The 14312-nt window shown below is 41.7% G+C and overlaps 2 protein-coding genes across 2 annotated transcripts; both read right to left on the bottom strand.

Moving 5' to 3' along the window:
- Nucleotides 1-257: 257 nt before the first annotated feature.
- On the bottom strand, nt 258-6329 carry LOC139347473 (cytosolic 5'-nucleotidase 1A-like). Its single transcript, XM_070987121.1, has 6 exons — nt 6080-6329; nt 5750-5917; nt 4028-4157; nt 3710-3832; nt 1738-1922; nt 258-1525 (listed from the first exon to the last, which is right to left on the bottom strand). The coding sequence occupies exons 1-6, from the start codon at nt 6191-6193 to the stop codon at nt 1160-1162; spliced, it is 1086 nt and encodes a 361-aa protein (XP_070843222.1). The 5' UTR covers nt 6194-6329; the 3' UTR covers nt 258-1159.
- Nucleotides 6330-8454: 2125 nt separating this feature from the next.
- Nucleotides 8455-12399, bottom strand: LOC139347474 (cytosolic 5'-nucleotidase 1A-like). The gene is made up of 5 exons (XM_070987122.1): nt 12334-12399; nt 11211-11334; nt 10919-11041; nt 9691-9875; nt 8455-8820 (listed from the first exon to the last, which is right to left on the bottom strand). Exons 1-5 carry the CDS (start codon nt 12397-12399, stop codon nt 8455-8457), a joined length of 864 nt encoding a protein of 287 aa, XP_070843223.1.
- Between the last annotated feature and the right edge of the window lie 1913 nt (nt 12400-14312).

Here is a 14312-nt window from a genome sequence, read left to right as displayed (position 1 = left end):
CACTTAGGGACATGGAGATTAATGACAGGACAGATCTGCCCAAAGATAACGCTGCTGAAGTTTCACCTCAGCTGGTTTACTTTCACAAGGAAGTGACAGCCAGCTGCCAAACACAAGGCCGTCGGTCAGACAAGCTGTGTTTACAGCATCAAGGTGGACGACTACAGCTGAACAGCCCCATCTACTGCTGAGAAGTAAAAAGACCAGTGGTGGTGAAAAGTACTCCGATTATTGAAGTAAAATGAGCAAAAGGCATATAAATCTGCACAAATCATTTTATTGTGTTATCACAGCATGAGTACAGTCAATACAAAGCATCACTTAATCTGGCACTCAAAAATGTTACTAGAAATTATGTAAACCTTTACAAATGAGTGAGAGCAGCTGTAATGCCTTGATGTTTAGTGATGCATATATTTGCATACTTATGCTATATAAAACACAAAAATGCACATACACAATATATATATATAATCGATCTTATAAAAAACGCAGTAGAAAAGTGTAGTTACAGTGTGCTGCCTGATACTCAGATACAATGTGAAAGTGTCAACAATCCACACAAGTATAAAAGTTTGAGGAATATAAAGCACAAGTTTTACATAGTTTGTTTACATAAACAGCAAAGACAGTAACAAAGAAAGAACCCCAGTGTTCCTCATAGACATTATACCCTGACTGGTATCCCTTTAAAACTGACATTAAAATGTGTTAATATTTCCTATTAAATGTGCAAAATTAATGCCAGTCATCAAAAATGTTGGAAATTTTTGGCTGGAATTGGCATTTTTTTCCCCAGCTGGTGATTTTCAATGTATGAAAGATTCAATGCAGAAAAAAAAACAACTACTACAGCAGATACGTTCCCCTGCCCTGGTCGCACTGAGCATGGACCAACAGTAAAAACCTAGATAAATAAAACAAAGTATAGAAGTGTTAAGAAAATAACATAGACTGCAATGTAAATTAAAAGGCACTGACAGGTAATGAATCTTGTGTGTCTCTTCCAAAACAGAATTGAGTGAAATAGTGTCTGGCGCCTATTGACGGCTTTACCATTCATGACCTAAATCCTTGAAAAAGTTACAGTTATTTCTTTTCTCATTTCTCATGAAAGCAACAGCAGTAGTGCTTATTCGGTATTTTAACCATTCTTACGTTATTCCTTTTTTGCAGGCTGCTCGATCAGTTTCCCCCGGTGGTACTTCTGTCCGATCCCATAAGGGACGTGTGCAGATATGGTTCCCAGTTCCTTGGCCCCCTCAATGTGGAACATCTGGTCATCAAAGAAGATGTGGGGCTTTATTTTCTGCAGCAGGGGCCCTTTAGGAGCCCCGGCCAGGAAGAGAGCCTCGTCGATCTCTAGGCCCCAGCTGCGGAGAGTCTTCAGGACACGAGCGCCTGAGCTGGCAGCACTGCGGGCCGTGACCAGGAAGGTTCGGATGGGACAGTTCATACGCTCGTTCTTGGCGTAGAATTTTCTCTGGAGCTTCCCCAGAGCCTCCAGGAAACACTTTAAGGGACCCTGAAGGAGCCAAAGAATGAAGTTTTGTTATAATTGGGACACTGTGTGAAGCGTGTGTTTCTGAATGCATGTATCCTTTATCCAATCATGTGTAGTGAACCTCCAGGATGCCCCTTTCAAACGTGTAGCTGCATCAAATTCAGAAAAATGTTTACAAACCAACAAATCCAACACATTCTGCATTTAAATACACAGAAACAACCGTCAGTTACCTGAGCGAGAGGTTTGTTCTCAAACTCCTTCTCGTGCTCAAAGAAGGTGTCCAGGCCGTGCTTCTTCACAATGACCTCTGACTCGTCTGAGAAGATGACGGCGTCGCCATCAAACGCCACTCTCAGCTGAGTGTCGCTCAACTCATTCTCTGTTTCTGGCATAAACATCGTGGCTGCAGCAATACCTGAAGGGAAGGTCCAAAAACACGCTTTTTAATCCATCATGGATCAGAAACTTTGTCTCTGCTACCCTTCATGAAAAGATTCAAATGTAGAGGGAGCGTGTCCATCAAAGCAAGCCCGTTTTGATCATCCACGTCGTTAGAAACAAATCTGGAGCCTTTAGGTTGAGGTACACATCAGAAACCCGTCTATCAAACAGTAGCACAAGTGAGCAACAGAACAAGAGCACATTCTGTCTGTTCATATGGTTGCTCATAAGCAAGGACAGATGCAAATTTACATTTTAAATATCTGTTGTGTGAAAAGAGACTCTCACACATGCTTCCTGTGATGAGCATGCAGGTGATGTGTTGCCTGGCCTGAAGATTTCACTGTTACTCAGCTGTATTTCAAGTCTGTCCATGTACATTACAGGTCAGGTGGGTCTGATTGGAAAACCTCACACGGCTGAGGCAGCGTTAGCACGCATCACATGTACTGCATGTGCACAAATTCAGCCTTCGATATGGATATCTGTTATTTTGAGATGCTCAAATTGAAATACTATTTTCTGTATTAATAAAATTAATCATAAAAAATTCCACAACAAATGATCGACCATATACAGACAGATGTCATGCGATAATATTAGTCTGTGATTTGGGGTTGGATTTTTTTTAACATCTCTCTTCTTTTGCCAGACAGCTGAAGAAGGATGAAATCTGATCACGGCTAAACTGACCCTGAAAATGAGCGACGACAAAGAAGGTTAGGAGCAACAAAAGGATGTCATACATTTGCAAGCATCTGCTAATTGATCTAAACGATCTGAGTCTAAGCTATGCTGTTAATATGGCTGCTGAAGAACAGATGCCCGGCTTCTGAAACGGTGATGTTACGCACATCGTATCTGGGGGATAATGTCAGTCAATTTGAGTAAAATACAGAGGTTCTCTGGTAATACTCGTCTCCTGCGAGTGGGATTACGGTCTTGTTTTCTTCCTCTGTACCTAAATTTAAATAGCAGTAGGAGCAGGTCAGTACCTAATTGGTACCTAATTCATACAACACAATTACACTGTGAATCATGAGCTGTGTCATTGTTACCCATCACAATCACAGTTCCCCAGAGCCCAAAGTGATGTCTTGAAATACCTCGTCAAAGCCCAAAGATATTCAATTTACAGTGACAGAAAACAGAAGGAACTCTGAAACTAGAACTTGCAAATGTTTAGCATTTTTGCCTATTAACCTTTAACCATACGGCAAAATTGACTTGACTTTGACTTTCAGCACGACAACCCAGATTCAAATTAGTTGGGAAACTGAAAACTGCTTTTGGATTGAGGATATCGATAATACAAAGACAACAGTGATGCCTGTTCCCTTGTTTAACCCCACAGAGATGTTGTTGTGATTGATGATGCAAACCCGATTCCAAAAAAGTTGCGACGCTGTGTAAAACATAAATACTGTACTGATATCCTTCATGCAAGCAAGTGGACACATGATTCAAAAAGGATTAGCAAGTTATCAACATTCTGTTTTATTTCTGCTTTACGCAGCCTCCCAACTTGTTTTAATGTTTTATGTCTCTTTGTTCACGGAGCCACAAATCACACTGCCTCTTCAACAAGCTCCTTCTTGCCACACAGCACGGGGCTGAGAGCGAGTCACACACAAAGTCAACATGGAAGTGGAAGTTAATTATCAGTGTACCGCAAATACACCTCGAGGCTGCAAACATACAAATAAGTTTAAAAAAAGTGTGTGTGTGTGTGATAGAAATCAGGGTTATAACCTGACCTACCTTCCTCTATGGCCTCTGTGACTTTCTCTGCGTCCTTGGAGAGGTACAGGTTCGTCATGTAGGCCTTCAGGTAGCCTATAGGACTTTTCCCTCCTGTCATACAGAATCTCTCTATGGTCAAATCTGAAAAGTAAAGCAAGCTGAAGATGTGTGAACGAAGAAATCCCATTGTACTGACACTATAACAGCTCTTCTTCATTTCTAGTGTAATTACAAGACTCAGTGCTGGTCTTGATTATGCCTGCTGCTGCAACGGACGAGCCGCCACCGCCACCGTACTAAGACAATCAACCGTGTTTGCTTCAGGACGCAGCGTACCGTAGTGATTAATGCTGTTTATGAGGCGCACTCCAACTTGGGCATGATTGTTAGTCATTAAGACGATGTCAAACAGCTCCTCGCTGTCTGGGTAGAGCTCCCTCAGTCGAGAGTTGACTTGCATCAGCGCCTGTGCGAGAGGACAGACGGCGAAAGACAGGATGTTGTGTCAGAGCGTTCAACATGAGCTTACAACACAAACGTTACAACACACGAACAGAAGTTTATGTCACGGTTCCTAAAGGGGAATACAGAGGCGTTATTGTTATGTTATCATATTATTATATTATGTTTTCGTTATAAAGATCATAATTCTTTATAATGAAAATTGAGGGATTTTGCATGTAAGTCATGAACGTATTTGGCTGAATATACCATACATGATAAACCTCAAATATCTTGGTTACATCTAGCTAAACGTAACCCAGTCTAATACAACAGCCCTGCAATAAATTTTACCTCCACAGAGTTTCTAATGTTGACTTTTTCTTGTAGGGGTGAATGAATTTTATGGCCATGTTGGAGGCTGTAGTCTGTGGTGGTGTTGCGTTGCATTTTACTGTGAAGTGTTCCTAATATTTTGTCCACTGTGCTTAAACAAGGATCGGCTAAATATTAGAGACACCTCTCATGACATCCCAATACAGCGCCACCACAAACTGCAGCCTCCAACTGGTAAGTGGCCACATTTCTAAGAGTGTAGTCATTCACGTGAATAAAGTCAACACCTCTGTCACTCAGCGTCAGCAAATATGTTTCATTGTGGGCTTCACAAAGCTGAAACTGGGGCATTTTCACCAGTATTTTTAGTGCTGCAAAATGCTTCTAATCCAAATACTGCATGTGTGATCTGTAAGCAGCATGAAAGGTCTACAACTTTCATTTCATTGTGCAGCTTTGTGTTGGAAAATGGCACTAAATGAACTTTGATAATTTAAGAAACTGCTTCCAGAGAAGAAAAGGAGTGATTATGCATTGCTCCAGTGAGTCACTGACCACGTCACACCTGACATCGAGGCAGGTTTACATTTGGAGAAAGCCAACTGAAGCCTTAAGTAGTGTTGAGTAGCTGCAGAACAGCCGAGGAACACACATTCACTTTACAGCCGCAGGGTGCAGTCACTGCAGGGTGATCACGCCCATGAACAAGTTGCTAAACACATCCAGGGCTGCACAATCACCGGCTGTGAACATTAACTTACCTTTAAGGGCAGTTGTACAGCAGTTTTTCATCTCCTTCATCTTTCAAAACATGTGCACTTTCTTGCTGAAGTCTTTTTTTGAAGTCAGTTTTTGAAGGGAAAGTGAGTGTTGAACAACACCTTTCTGACAAGGATTCCAACTATTTGGGCGTGTGGCAGCAGAGGAACGTCTGGGTCAGTTTCACATTGAATGAGGAATTTAGAAGTCAATGAGGAACCTCCATCATATCAAAGGTGGTGGCATGACTTCCTGACAGCTGACATTTGGAGAATGACTGAACAGACACGAGCATTACCTGCTTCTGCATGACTTTTTGAGGTGTGGTCTTCAATGCAATGTGGTTTAAGATCTCTCCGCTAGACTCTTGCCTTGAAAGTATGGCAGATGCAGGCCATTTTCATGTTTTAAAAGCAAGTTTTTCCTGCTGTGGACTGTGTCAACGAAGTGCTTTCAAGCATTTCTGGGACAACACCCAGCACAGGCTTCCTGCATGCGGGCAATCCCGGGGCTCAGGCCTACCTTGACGAAGGGGAAAGCAGGTCCTGGCTTCAGAGGCTCGCTTTCGTGCTCCACCTGATGAGCCACGTACTTCTCCAGCCCTTCATCCTCATAGATCTTCCTCTCTGCCACCATGTTGAAAAGGGTGCGCGAGGACACGGCGACGGTGACAGCAAAGCGAGGTTTGGGCTGGCAGAGGATGGGAAGGTGGTAAAAAACATTACATAAAGCATTATAGTGCAGTGATTCTAGGCTTGTTTAGCATTTAGAAAAGCAGCAAGCGTGTGTTAGAAAGTGTGTGCAGCTTAAAAACAAAGCTTATGGTGATAAACTTTTCAGCAAAACACTTACAGGTCTCGGTTTGTTTGTTTTGAGGTTGTCAAAGAAAGCTTTGGCCGCTGCCCAGTCTTTCTCCTCTCCGCTATCCTCGGGAGGAGCTAAGTCGTTCGGCTTGATTTCACTCATTTTTAGAAGCTTTTCGGAGTCCGAGTGAAAGGTGAGGCAGCTGCAGCAGTTTGTAAACTTTCCGGAAGTGCTCTAAAAGAAAGTGTGGGTGCGGTGGTCTGGTCTGTCCTCCAGGAGTGACGTAGGCAGGTTGCCTGGTGGGCGTGTCCTCTAGCAGTGACGTAGGCAGGTTGGATGAGAGTGAGTAAACGTACACACATATCATACAGTGATGTTTAGACAATAGGGTGCTTCCAACTTTGTGGTAACAGTTTGGGAAAATAATATATTCTTTCCAGTGCTGGAGTGTAACTAAGTACATTTACTCAAGTACTGTACTGAAGAACAAATTTGAGATTCCTTATGCAGCTCCATACTTCTATCTATTCCACTATATCTCAGAGACAAATATTGTACTTTTCACTCCACTACATTTGCCTGACAGTTTTAGTTACTGGTTACTTTTCAGGTTACAATTTTTCATACCCTTTCTGTCCAGTGAAAATCATGTAAATTTTTATTATTGCTCCCACATGAGTTGAGAAAATTCTCCGACCTCTTAAAACAAATAAAATACGCTTTTAAAAAACCTTGGATTAGCTGGAAAATGTATTGTCACAAGCATGAAAACGGGGCTGTATTTGACTTTTTAGAGATACATGGTTCTCACGGGAGAGTGATGCTGCAAACAATAGCAGTGGTAACAACTGCACAGACTGATTTATCTACTATCTGATGATTACAGGTGATTAAATAAATATTTCATGTCTTGTGATCACATGAACGCAATGCTAAATACTGTATGTGAAGTCAACTTTGAGATCCTTCTATATCCTAGCATTTTTCTTTATTCTGCTATTCAATGCAGTTTATTTGAAATGTTGTACATAAACATACCTGACATGTATGCAAAATGTTATGTTTTGTAATTATAACACTAATGATAACATGACTTAAAATATTTCCTCATGTTTCTGATGTTTGATATGTGGCAATGTCTTGTAATCTCGGGGGTGGGCCAAATGTTACTGTACAGCAAATAGATAAATATGATTTATGATGTGTGTCTTTATCTTAGGGTCATGTTGCTATGTTGTCTCAGCTGCTGCCCTTGTATCGACCTTTCACGTTCAAGAGAAACACTCAAGAAATCAAGACAATCACTAACAATCTGTCTGTTCCTGCGTAGCTTACTCAGTTTGCAGTCATGCAATTCAGCAAAGTAGATTTACTCTTTACTTTAGTTTTAACAGTACTTAAATATAAATCACAATTTGCTGTAACATTTTGGAGCACTTTTACTTTTGATGCTTTAAGTATTTTAAGCTAATCACAGTCTGTTTACAGGTCATGAGGAGTACGACTGCATATGGAACAAGTTGAATACAGCTATTTATGGCTCCAGAGGGAGCAAGGTTTAATAAATTGTCTGAAGTGATGTCACTTCAGTGACTAATATATTATTCCATTGTTAGGCCATAATACTGATGCATCAATAACATTTTACTGTTGTAGCTATTTGAGGTGGAGTTGGTTTTAACTACTTAATATGCAGTTTGTAGTTAAGTCAAGTGAGTCCAAAGCTGGAGGCTGAAATGCTGCAAAAAACATTTTATTGTGTTATCACAACATGAGTACAGTCAATACAAAGCATCACTTAATCTGCCACTCAGAAATGTAACGATACATGATGTAAACATTTACAAATGAGTGAAAGTAGCTGTAATGCCTCGATGTTTAGTTCTGCATATATTCATACTCATGCTATATAAAACAAAAAAAATGCAAAAAAATATATATATATATAATGTATGTAATTAATCCAATAAAAAAAAAAATAGAAAAGTGTAGTTACAGTGTGCTGCCTAACACTCCAAAGTATGAAAGTGTCAACAATTCACAGAACTCAAGTATAAAAGTTTTAGGAATACAAAGCACACGTTTTACATAGTTTGTGTACATAAACAGCAAAGACAGTAACAAAGAAAGAACCCCAGTGTTCCTCATAGACATTATACCCTGACTGGTATCCCTTTAAAACCGACATTAAAATGTGTTAATATTTCCTATTAAATGTGCAAAAGTAAGCCTGTCACCAAAAAATTTTTCCCCAGCTGGTGATTTTCAATATATGTATTCAATGCAGAAAAAAACAGCTACTACAGCAGATACATTCCCCTAAATCCTTGAAAAAGTTACTGTTATTTCTTTTATCATCATTTATCATATCATCATGAAAGCAACAGCAGTAGTGCTTACTCGGTATTTTAACCATTCTTACGTTATTCCTTTTTTGCAGGCTGCTTGATCAGTTTCCCCCGGTGGTACTTCTGTGCAATCCCATAGGGGACGTGTGCAGATATGGTTCCCAGTTCCTTGGCCCCCTCAATGTGGAGCATCTGGTCATCAAAGAAGATGTGGGGCTTTATTTTCTGCAGCAGGGGCCCTTTAGGAGCCCCAGCCAGGAAGTAAGCCTCGTCGATCTCTAGGCCCCAGCTGCGGAGAGTCGTCAGGACACGAATCCTGCAGCTAGCAGTACCTCGGGATGTGACCAGGAAGGTTCGGATGGGACAGTTTTTACGCTCGTTCTTGGCATAGAATTTTCTCTGGAGCATGAACAGAGCCTCCAGGAAACACTTTAAGGGACCCTGAAAGAGCCAAAGAATGAAGTTTTGTTACAGTTTTGAAATAAAGAACACCGGGACAGATCAAAAGTGTCATCAGTGAAGGACTGAACACACAAGTACTCTGTATATATTTATTTGTAATTATTAATGCAAATTTTTCTCCTCCTGAACTCACCTGCATCACCATTCAAGACCCACTTGTTCACTCCATATATAAGCACCCGGATTACTACCAGTATTTGTTGTATCATCTGCCTTCCTGCATGGTGCCAAACCTACACCTGCTTTGTCTGTGCTCTGCCAGTCTGCTCTCACAGAAGAACTTGGATCAGTACTGACTAGTAAGTTTGCTCTCACCAAGAACCCGTCTACCCTTCAGCTTTGTATAAGGACTTTGGCTTTGCTTGAACTCTATCATTACCTCTTTTATTCATTAAAATACCTGAACTGTTTTCCTGCCTCCCATCTCATTTTCCTGAGCCTGGCACTTTGGGTCCTGTAAATTCAATCAAAACCTAACAACAACCCTAATTCCAAAAAGGTTGGGCTGCTGTGTAAAACATGTATTCTTGAGTACTAATTTCCTTTATCCAATCATGTGTTCATAAAGTGGTGAACCTCGCTCCATCCTTGCTTGTGAACGACTGAGCCTTTCCAGGATGCTCCTTTCATACCCAATCATGATACCATCACCTGTTACCAATGAACCTGTTTACCTGTGGAATGACCCAAACAGGTATTTTTGGAGCATTCCACAACTTTCTCAGTCTTAAGTTGCTCCCGTCCCAACTTGTTTAAAATGTGTTGCTGCATCAAATTCAGAATAACATTTACATACCAACAAATCCAACACGTTCTGCATTTAAATACACAGAAATAACCATCACTTACCTCAGGGAGAAGTTTGTTCTCAAAGTTCTTCTCGTGCTCAAGGAAGGCGTCCAGGCCCTTCGTCTTCATTATGATCTCCGACTGGTCTGAGAAGATGACGCCGTCACCATCAAACACCACTCTCAGCTGGGTGTCGCTCAACTCATTCTCCTTTTCTGGCATAAAGATCGTGGCAGCAGCAATACCTGAAGTGACGGTCAAAAACACACTTTTTTATCAATCGCAGATCAGAAACTTTTTCTCTGCTACCCTTCTTGAAGAGATTCAAATGTAGAGGGAGCGTGCCGATTGAAGCAAGCCCGTTTTGATGATCCGCTGAGTTAGAAACAAATCTGGAGCCTTTAGGTTGAGGTACACATCAGAAACCCGTCTATCAAACAGTAGCACAAGTGAGCAACAGAACAAGAGCACATTCTGCCTGTTCATATGGTTGCTCATAAGCAAGGACAGATGCAAATTTACATTTTAAATATCTGTTGTGTGAAAAGAGACTCTCACACATGCTTCCTGTGATGAGCATGCAGGTGATGTGTTGCCTGGCCTGAAGATTTCACTGTTACTCAGCTGTATTTCAAGTCTGTCCATGTACATTACAGGTCAGGTGGGTCTGATTGGAAAACCTCACACGGCTGAGGCAGCGTTAGCACGCATCACATGTACTGCATGTGCACAAATTCAGCCTTCGATATGGATACCTGTTATTTTGTGATTCTCAAATAAATGTACTGTACAGTACTAGGAAACAAAACTGAGGTCTTTGGGAAAACATTGTTAACAACATGTTTATATTAACCAGTAATGTGCCTCAAAGGCAGCCCGAATTTACAAAAATAAATATTATAAATATAATTATATAAATATAATTATAATATAATTATATATATAATATAATAGTGTAATTTATTTCTCTTTTCCTCTAAAGTGGCTAATTGTTACTCCCTTGTTTCCTTAAGGCCTGTTAACATGGTAGTAGTTTAATCTTAGGATCTTGAGTAATTTTTAACAATTGCAGGGGTTGTCTGTATCTCACCACCACAAATTCCACCACAAATGATCTACCATATAAAGACAGAGGTCATGGAATGATATAAGTCTGTGATTTGGTGTCAGATTTTTTTTTATTATCAGTGTAGTGCAAATACACCTCAAGGCTGCAGATGTACAGATCTATTCACAATACAAAAAAGCTTGTGTGTGTGACAGAAATCAGGATTATAACCTGACCTACCTTCCTCTATGGCATCTGTGACTTTCTTTGAGTCCTCGGAGAGGTACAGCTTCTTCTTGTAGGTCTTCAGGTAGACGATAGGACTTTCATCTCCTGTCATATAGAGTCTGTCTATGGTCAAATCTGAAAAGTAAAGCAAGCTGAAGATGTGTGAACGAAGAAATCCCATTGTACTGACACTATAACAGCTCTTCTTCATTTCTAGTGTGTAATTACAAGACTCAGTGCTGGTCTTGATTATGCCTGCTGTTGCTGCGACAGGAGAGCATGTTTGCTTCAGGACACAGCGTACCGTGGTGTTTAATGCTATTTTTGAGGCGTTCTTGGGCACGATTGTTAGTCATTAAGACGATGTCAAACAGCTCCTCGCTGTCTGGGTAGAGCTCCCTCAGTCGAGAGTTGACTTGCATCAGCGCCTGTGTGAGAGGAAAGACAGCGAAAGCCAGGATGTTGTGTCAGAGCGTTCAACGTGAGGTTACAACACAAGTCACATGGTTCTTAAAAGGGAATACATAGACATGTTGAGATGGTTAGTAGTAGAGGGTCGTGGCTGTGAACTCTGTGCAGCGTAGAAGGCTGGATGTGGAATGTGGCCTGGGATGTGGAAGGCATGGATGATGAACTATTGTAGTCGGAGTAAATAGTAATGGTCTTCTTGGACCATTTGTGCCCCTAAAGAATGACTGCTGTGATGACTGGGTACAATTCGCAGATGGTGAGGGAGGGGTAAGAGTAGTGAGTTCAGAAAGTTCACCTGCTGCCATATTAACTACCAAAGCCAATGGAAGGGGATGCATCTGTGAACAGATGGATGTTGTCTGTTTTGGTGACGTGGTTGTCATGAATGAAAGAGATCTGTGGGAATGGGAACTGTTGCCATGGCTTTAGCGCCATCTTGCACGCCTTGTCAAACTTGCTGCGAAAAATGCTGTGGGCGCCCTGCGGCTTTGAATGCAAAGATAATATGGTATGTAAATCTCTCTGAGCCACACTGCTCGGTCCAGGATAAGAACCTATCTTATATTGTTTTTCTTGGTTCAACTCAGACTTTTATTGGCTTCTCTGGTTGCTAGGCATCATGTGCCAGATTGTCATTGGTCGAATGAGGTGTCATTTTTGAGCCTGAGATTCCAGAGAGTAACTGGAGGAGAGATAGCGCCCTTCTGCTTATGTATCTGGAAGTCTTGATGGGGAAAAAACATGGAAGGCGAGCAAAAGACACACACATCACCCCCACCCACCCCACCCACCCCCGCAACCCCTGAAAGGGATAGTCAGTTTAGAAAATGGATGGATGGATGGATAATCACAAGAGATCGCTTTTCAAAAGCAAGTTTTTCCTGCTGTGGACTGCGTCAACAACATGCTTTCTGGATTTTAGGGACAACACCCAGCACAGGCTTCCTCAGGCCTACCTTGACGAAGGGGAAAGCAGGTCCTGGCATCAGATGTTCATTTTCATGCTCCACCTGATAAGCCATGTTGAAGAGGGTGCATGCGGACACGGCAATGGTGAAAGCATCCTGAGTGTTGGGTTGGCAGAGGATGGAAAGGTGGTAAAAACATTATATAAAGCATTATAGTGCAATGATTCTAGGTATGTTCAGCATTTAAAAAAGCAACAAAGTGAGAGTGTGAAAGTGAAAGTGAAAGTATGTGCAGCTTAAAAGGCAAGGCAAATTTATTTGTATAGCACAATTCATACACCAAAGCCACCAATAAAACCAAAGCTTATGGTGATAATCTTTTCAGCAAAATACTTACAGGTCTCGGTTCGTTTGTTTGATTGATCTCACTCATTTTTAGAGGCGTTTTGGAGTCTGAGGACCTTCACGAAGCCCGAGTGAAAGACGAGGCAGCTGCAGCAGTTTCCAAACTTTCTGGAAATGCTCTAAGAGAGGGTGTGGTGGCGTTGGTCTGGTCTGTACTCCAGCAGTTATATAGGCAGGTTGCCTGGTGGGCGTGTCCTCCAGCATTGACGTAGGCAAATCACCTGGTGGATGTGTCCCATCCCGATGTTGTGTCAGTGCGTCCATGGAGAAATATGATCTCTCTTCCTGGTTTTTGTCAGAACACGTGCTGCAGCGTTCTGGAGCAACTGGAGAATATTCAGCAACGAATTTGGGCAGCCTGATAGTAAGGAATTGCAATAATCCAGCCTGGAAGTTACGAATGCATGGACTAGTTTTTCTGCATCATTTTGAGACAAAATATGCCTGATTTTATTGAGCCCAAATGGACTGAAAGTATGAGCTGTGGCAGCAGACACCCCGAAGTTTAAGGGAGATAAGACAGTAGAGGACATAGAGTAGGAAAAATAACATAACTGTGGAGCAGGTCATTTGAATGAAAAAGAACACTATTGACCATACACAGTTGCAGACACGGTCCATACCTAAATAAAGAATAATAGATCCTGACAATCGCGGAAGGCCTACTGCAATGACAGACAAGCCGTCCTTCATGTTTTCTCGTTTCATGTTGACTTGATCTTTTTTTCTTTCCTGAGTCTGCGGGCTTCTCTGGCGATATATTTTTTTCATTAGGTGCTCGTTCAGGTAAACACAGGTCCCCTTTAGCTCGCGTCCTTGCTTCAGTAACTCGGCTTTGTATTTTCTATTAACAAATCGTATTATGATCGCTGGAGGCTGCTCCGCGTTGGTTTGTTTGCGCGGGAGAACGTGACAAGCCGCGATGTGTTGGTTTTGAATGGGCAAATCCCTGCCACTGAGGAATTGAACAACCTGGGTCTCCAGTGTCTCCAGCTCGGCCTGTAAGGAATCCCCTCCGGGTTCATCGGAGGCTGTGACGTTTGCACAGGAGCGGTGTCTGGTCTTCAAACTGGTGATAATCACATCATCAATGCGCGAGTATTGTTCCAATTCATCAGTTTTTCCTTTCAGGTTTTCTTTTTCCCGATCTCTTTGTTCTTGTTTTTAAGACTGTCCACTTGCTTTTGGAGGCCGTCTACCTTTTCAATCAACTTGAGAATCTGTGTTTGCTGCATGGCAGTTTTGCCAATCTCCTATTGAATGGTGCTCAGAAATTGCTTAATCTCATCCATCTCTTCTTTTGCCTTTTTTGCAGACACTCTCCTCTCAAAAATAATCTTAAAGAACTACTTTTGAACTCCAATCTTTGGTTCAAACAGCTCAAACGATCTGCACAGGTAGCACAGGTGACTTCAGTGTCAGCCATCTTGACACTACATTGACTAATGTATCCTTCATACAATCATGTGTTCACAAAGTATAGCACTGCTGGGCTGGAGTGACAGAGCTCACGCTGGAGTTCTGTCAGAAAGAGCCCAGATCTCCGATAAAAGTTCAGACTTATCTTCTTGGGCTGAGCCAGCCCTGTACAGAAGTTGGACTTATGCGACCAAATGTAATTG

The sequence above is a fragment of the Chaetodon trifascialis genome, chromosome 19, assembly GCF_039877785.1.
Source record: "Chaetodon trifascialis isolate fChaTrf1 chromosome 19, fChaTrf1.hap1, whole genome shotgun sequence".
In the NCBI taxonomy this organism is placed as follows: Eukaryota; Metazoa; Chordata; class Actinopteri; order Chaetodontiformes; family Chaetodontidae; genus Chaetodon; species Chaetodon trifascialis.
The sequence above is the reverse complement of the archived record's forward strand: the minus strand, read 5'-3'. Positions and strand labels throughout refer to the sequence as shown.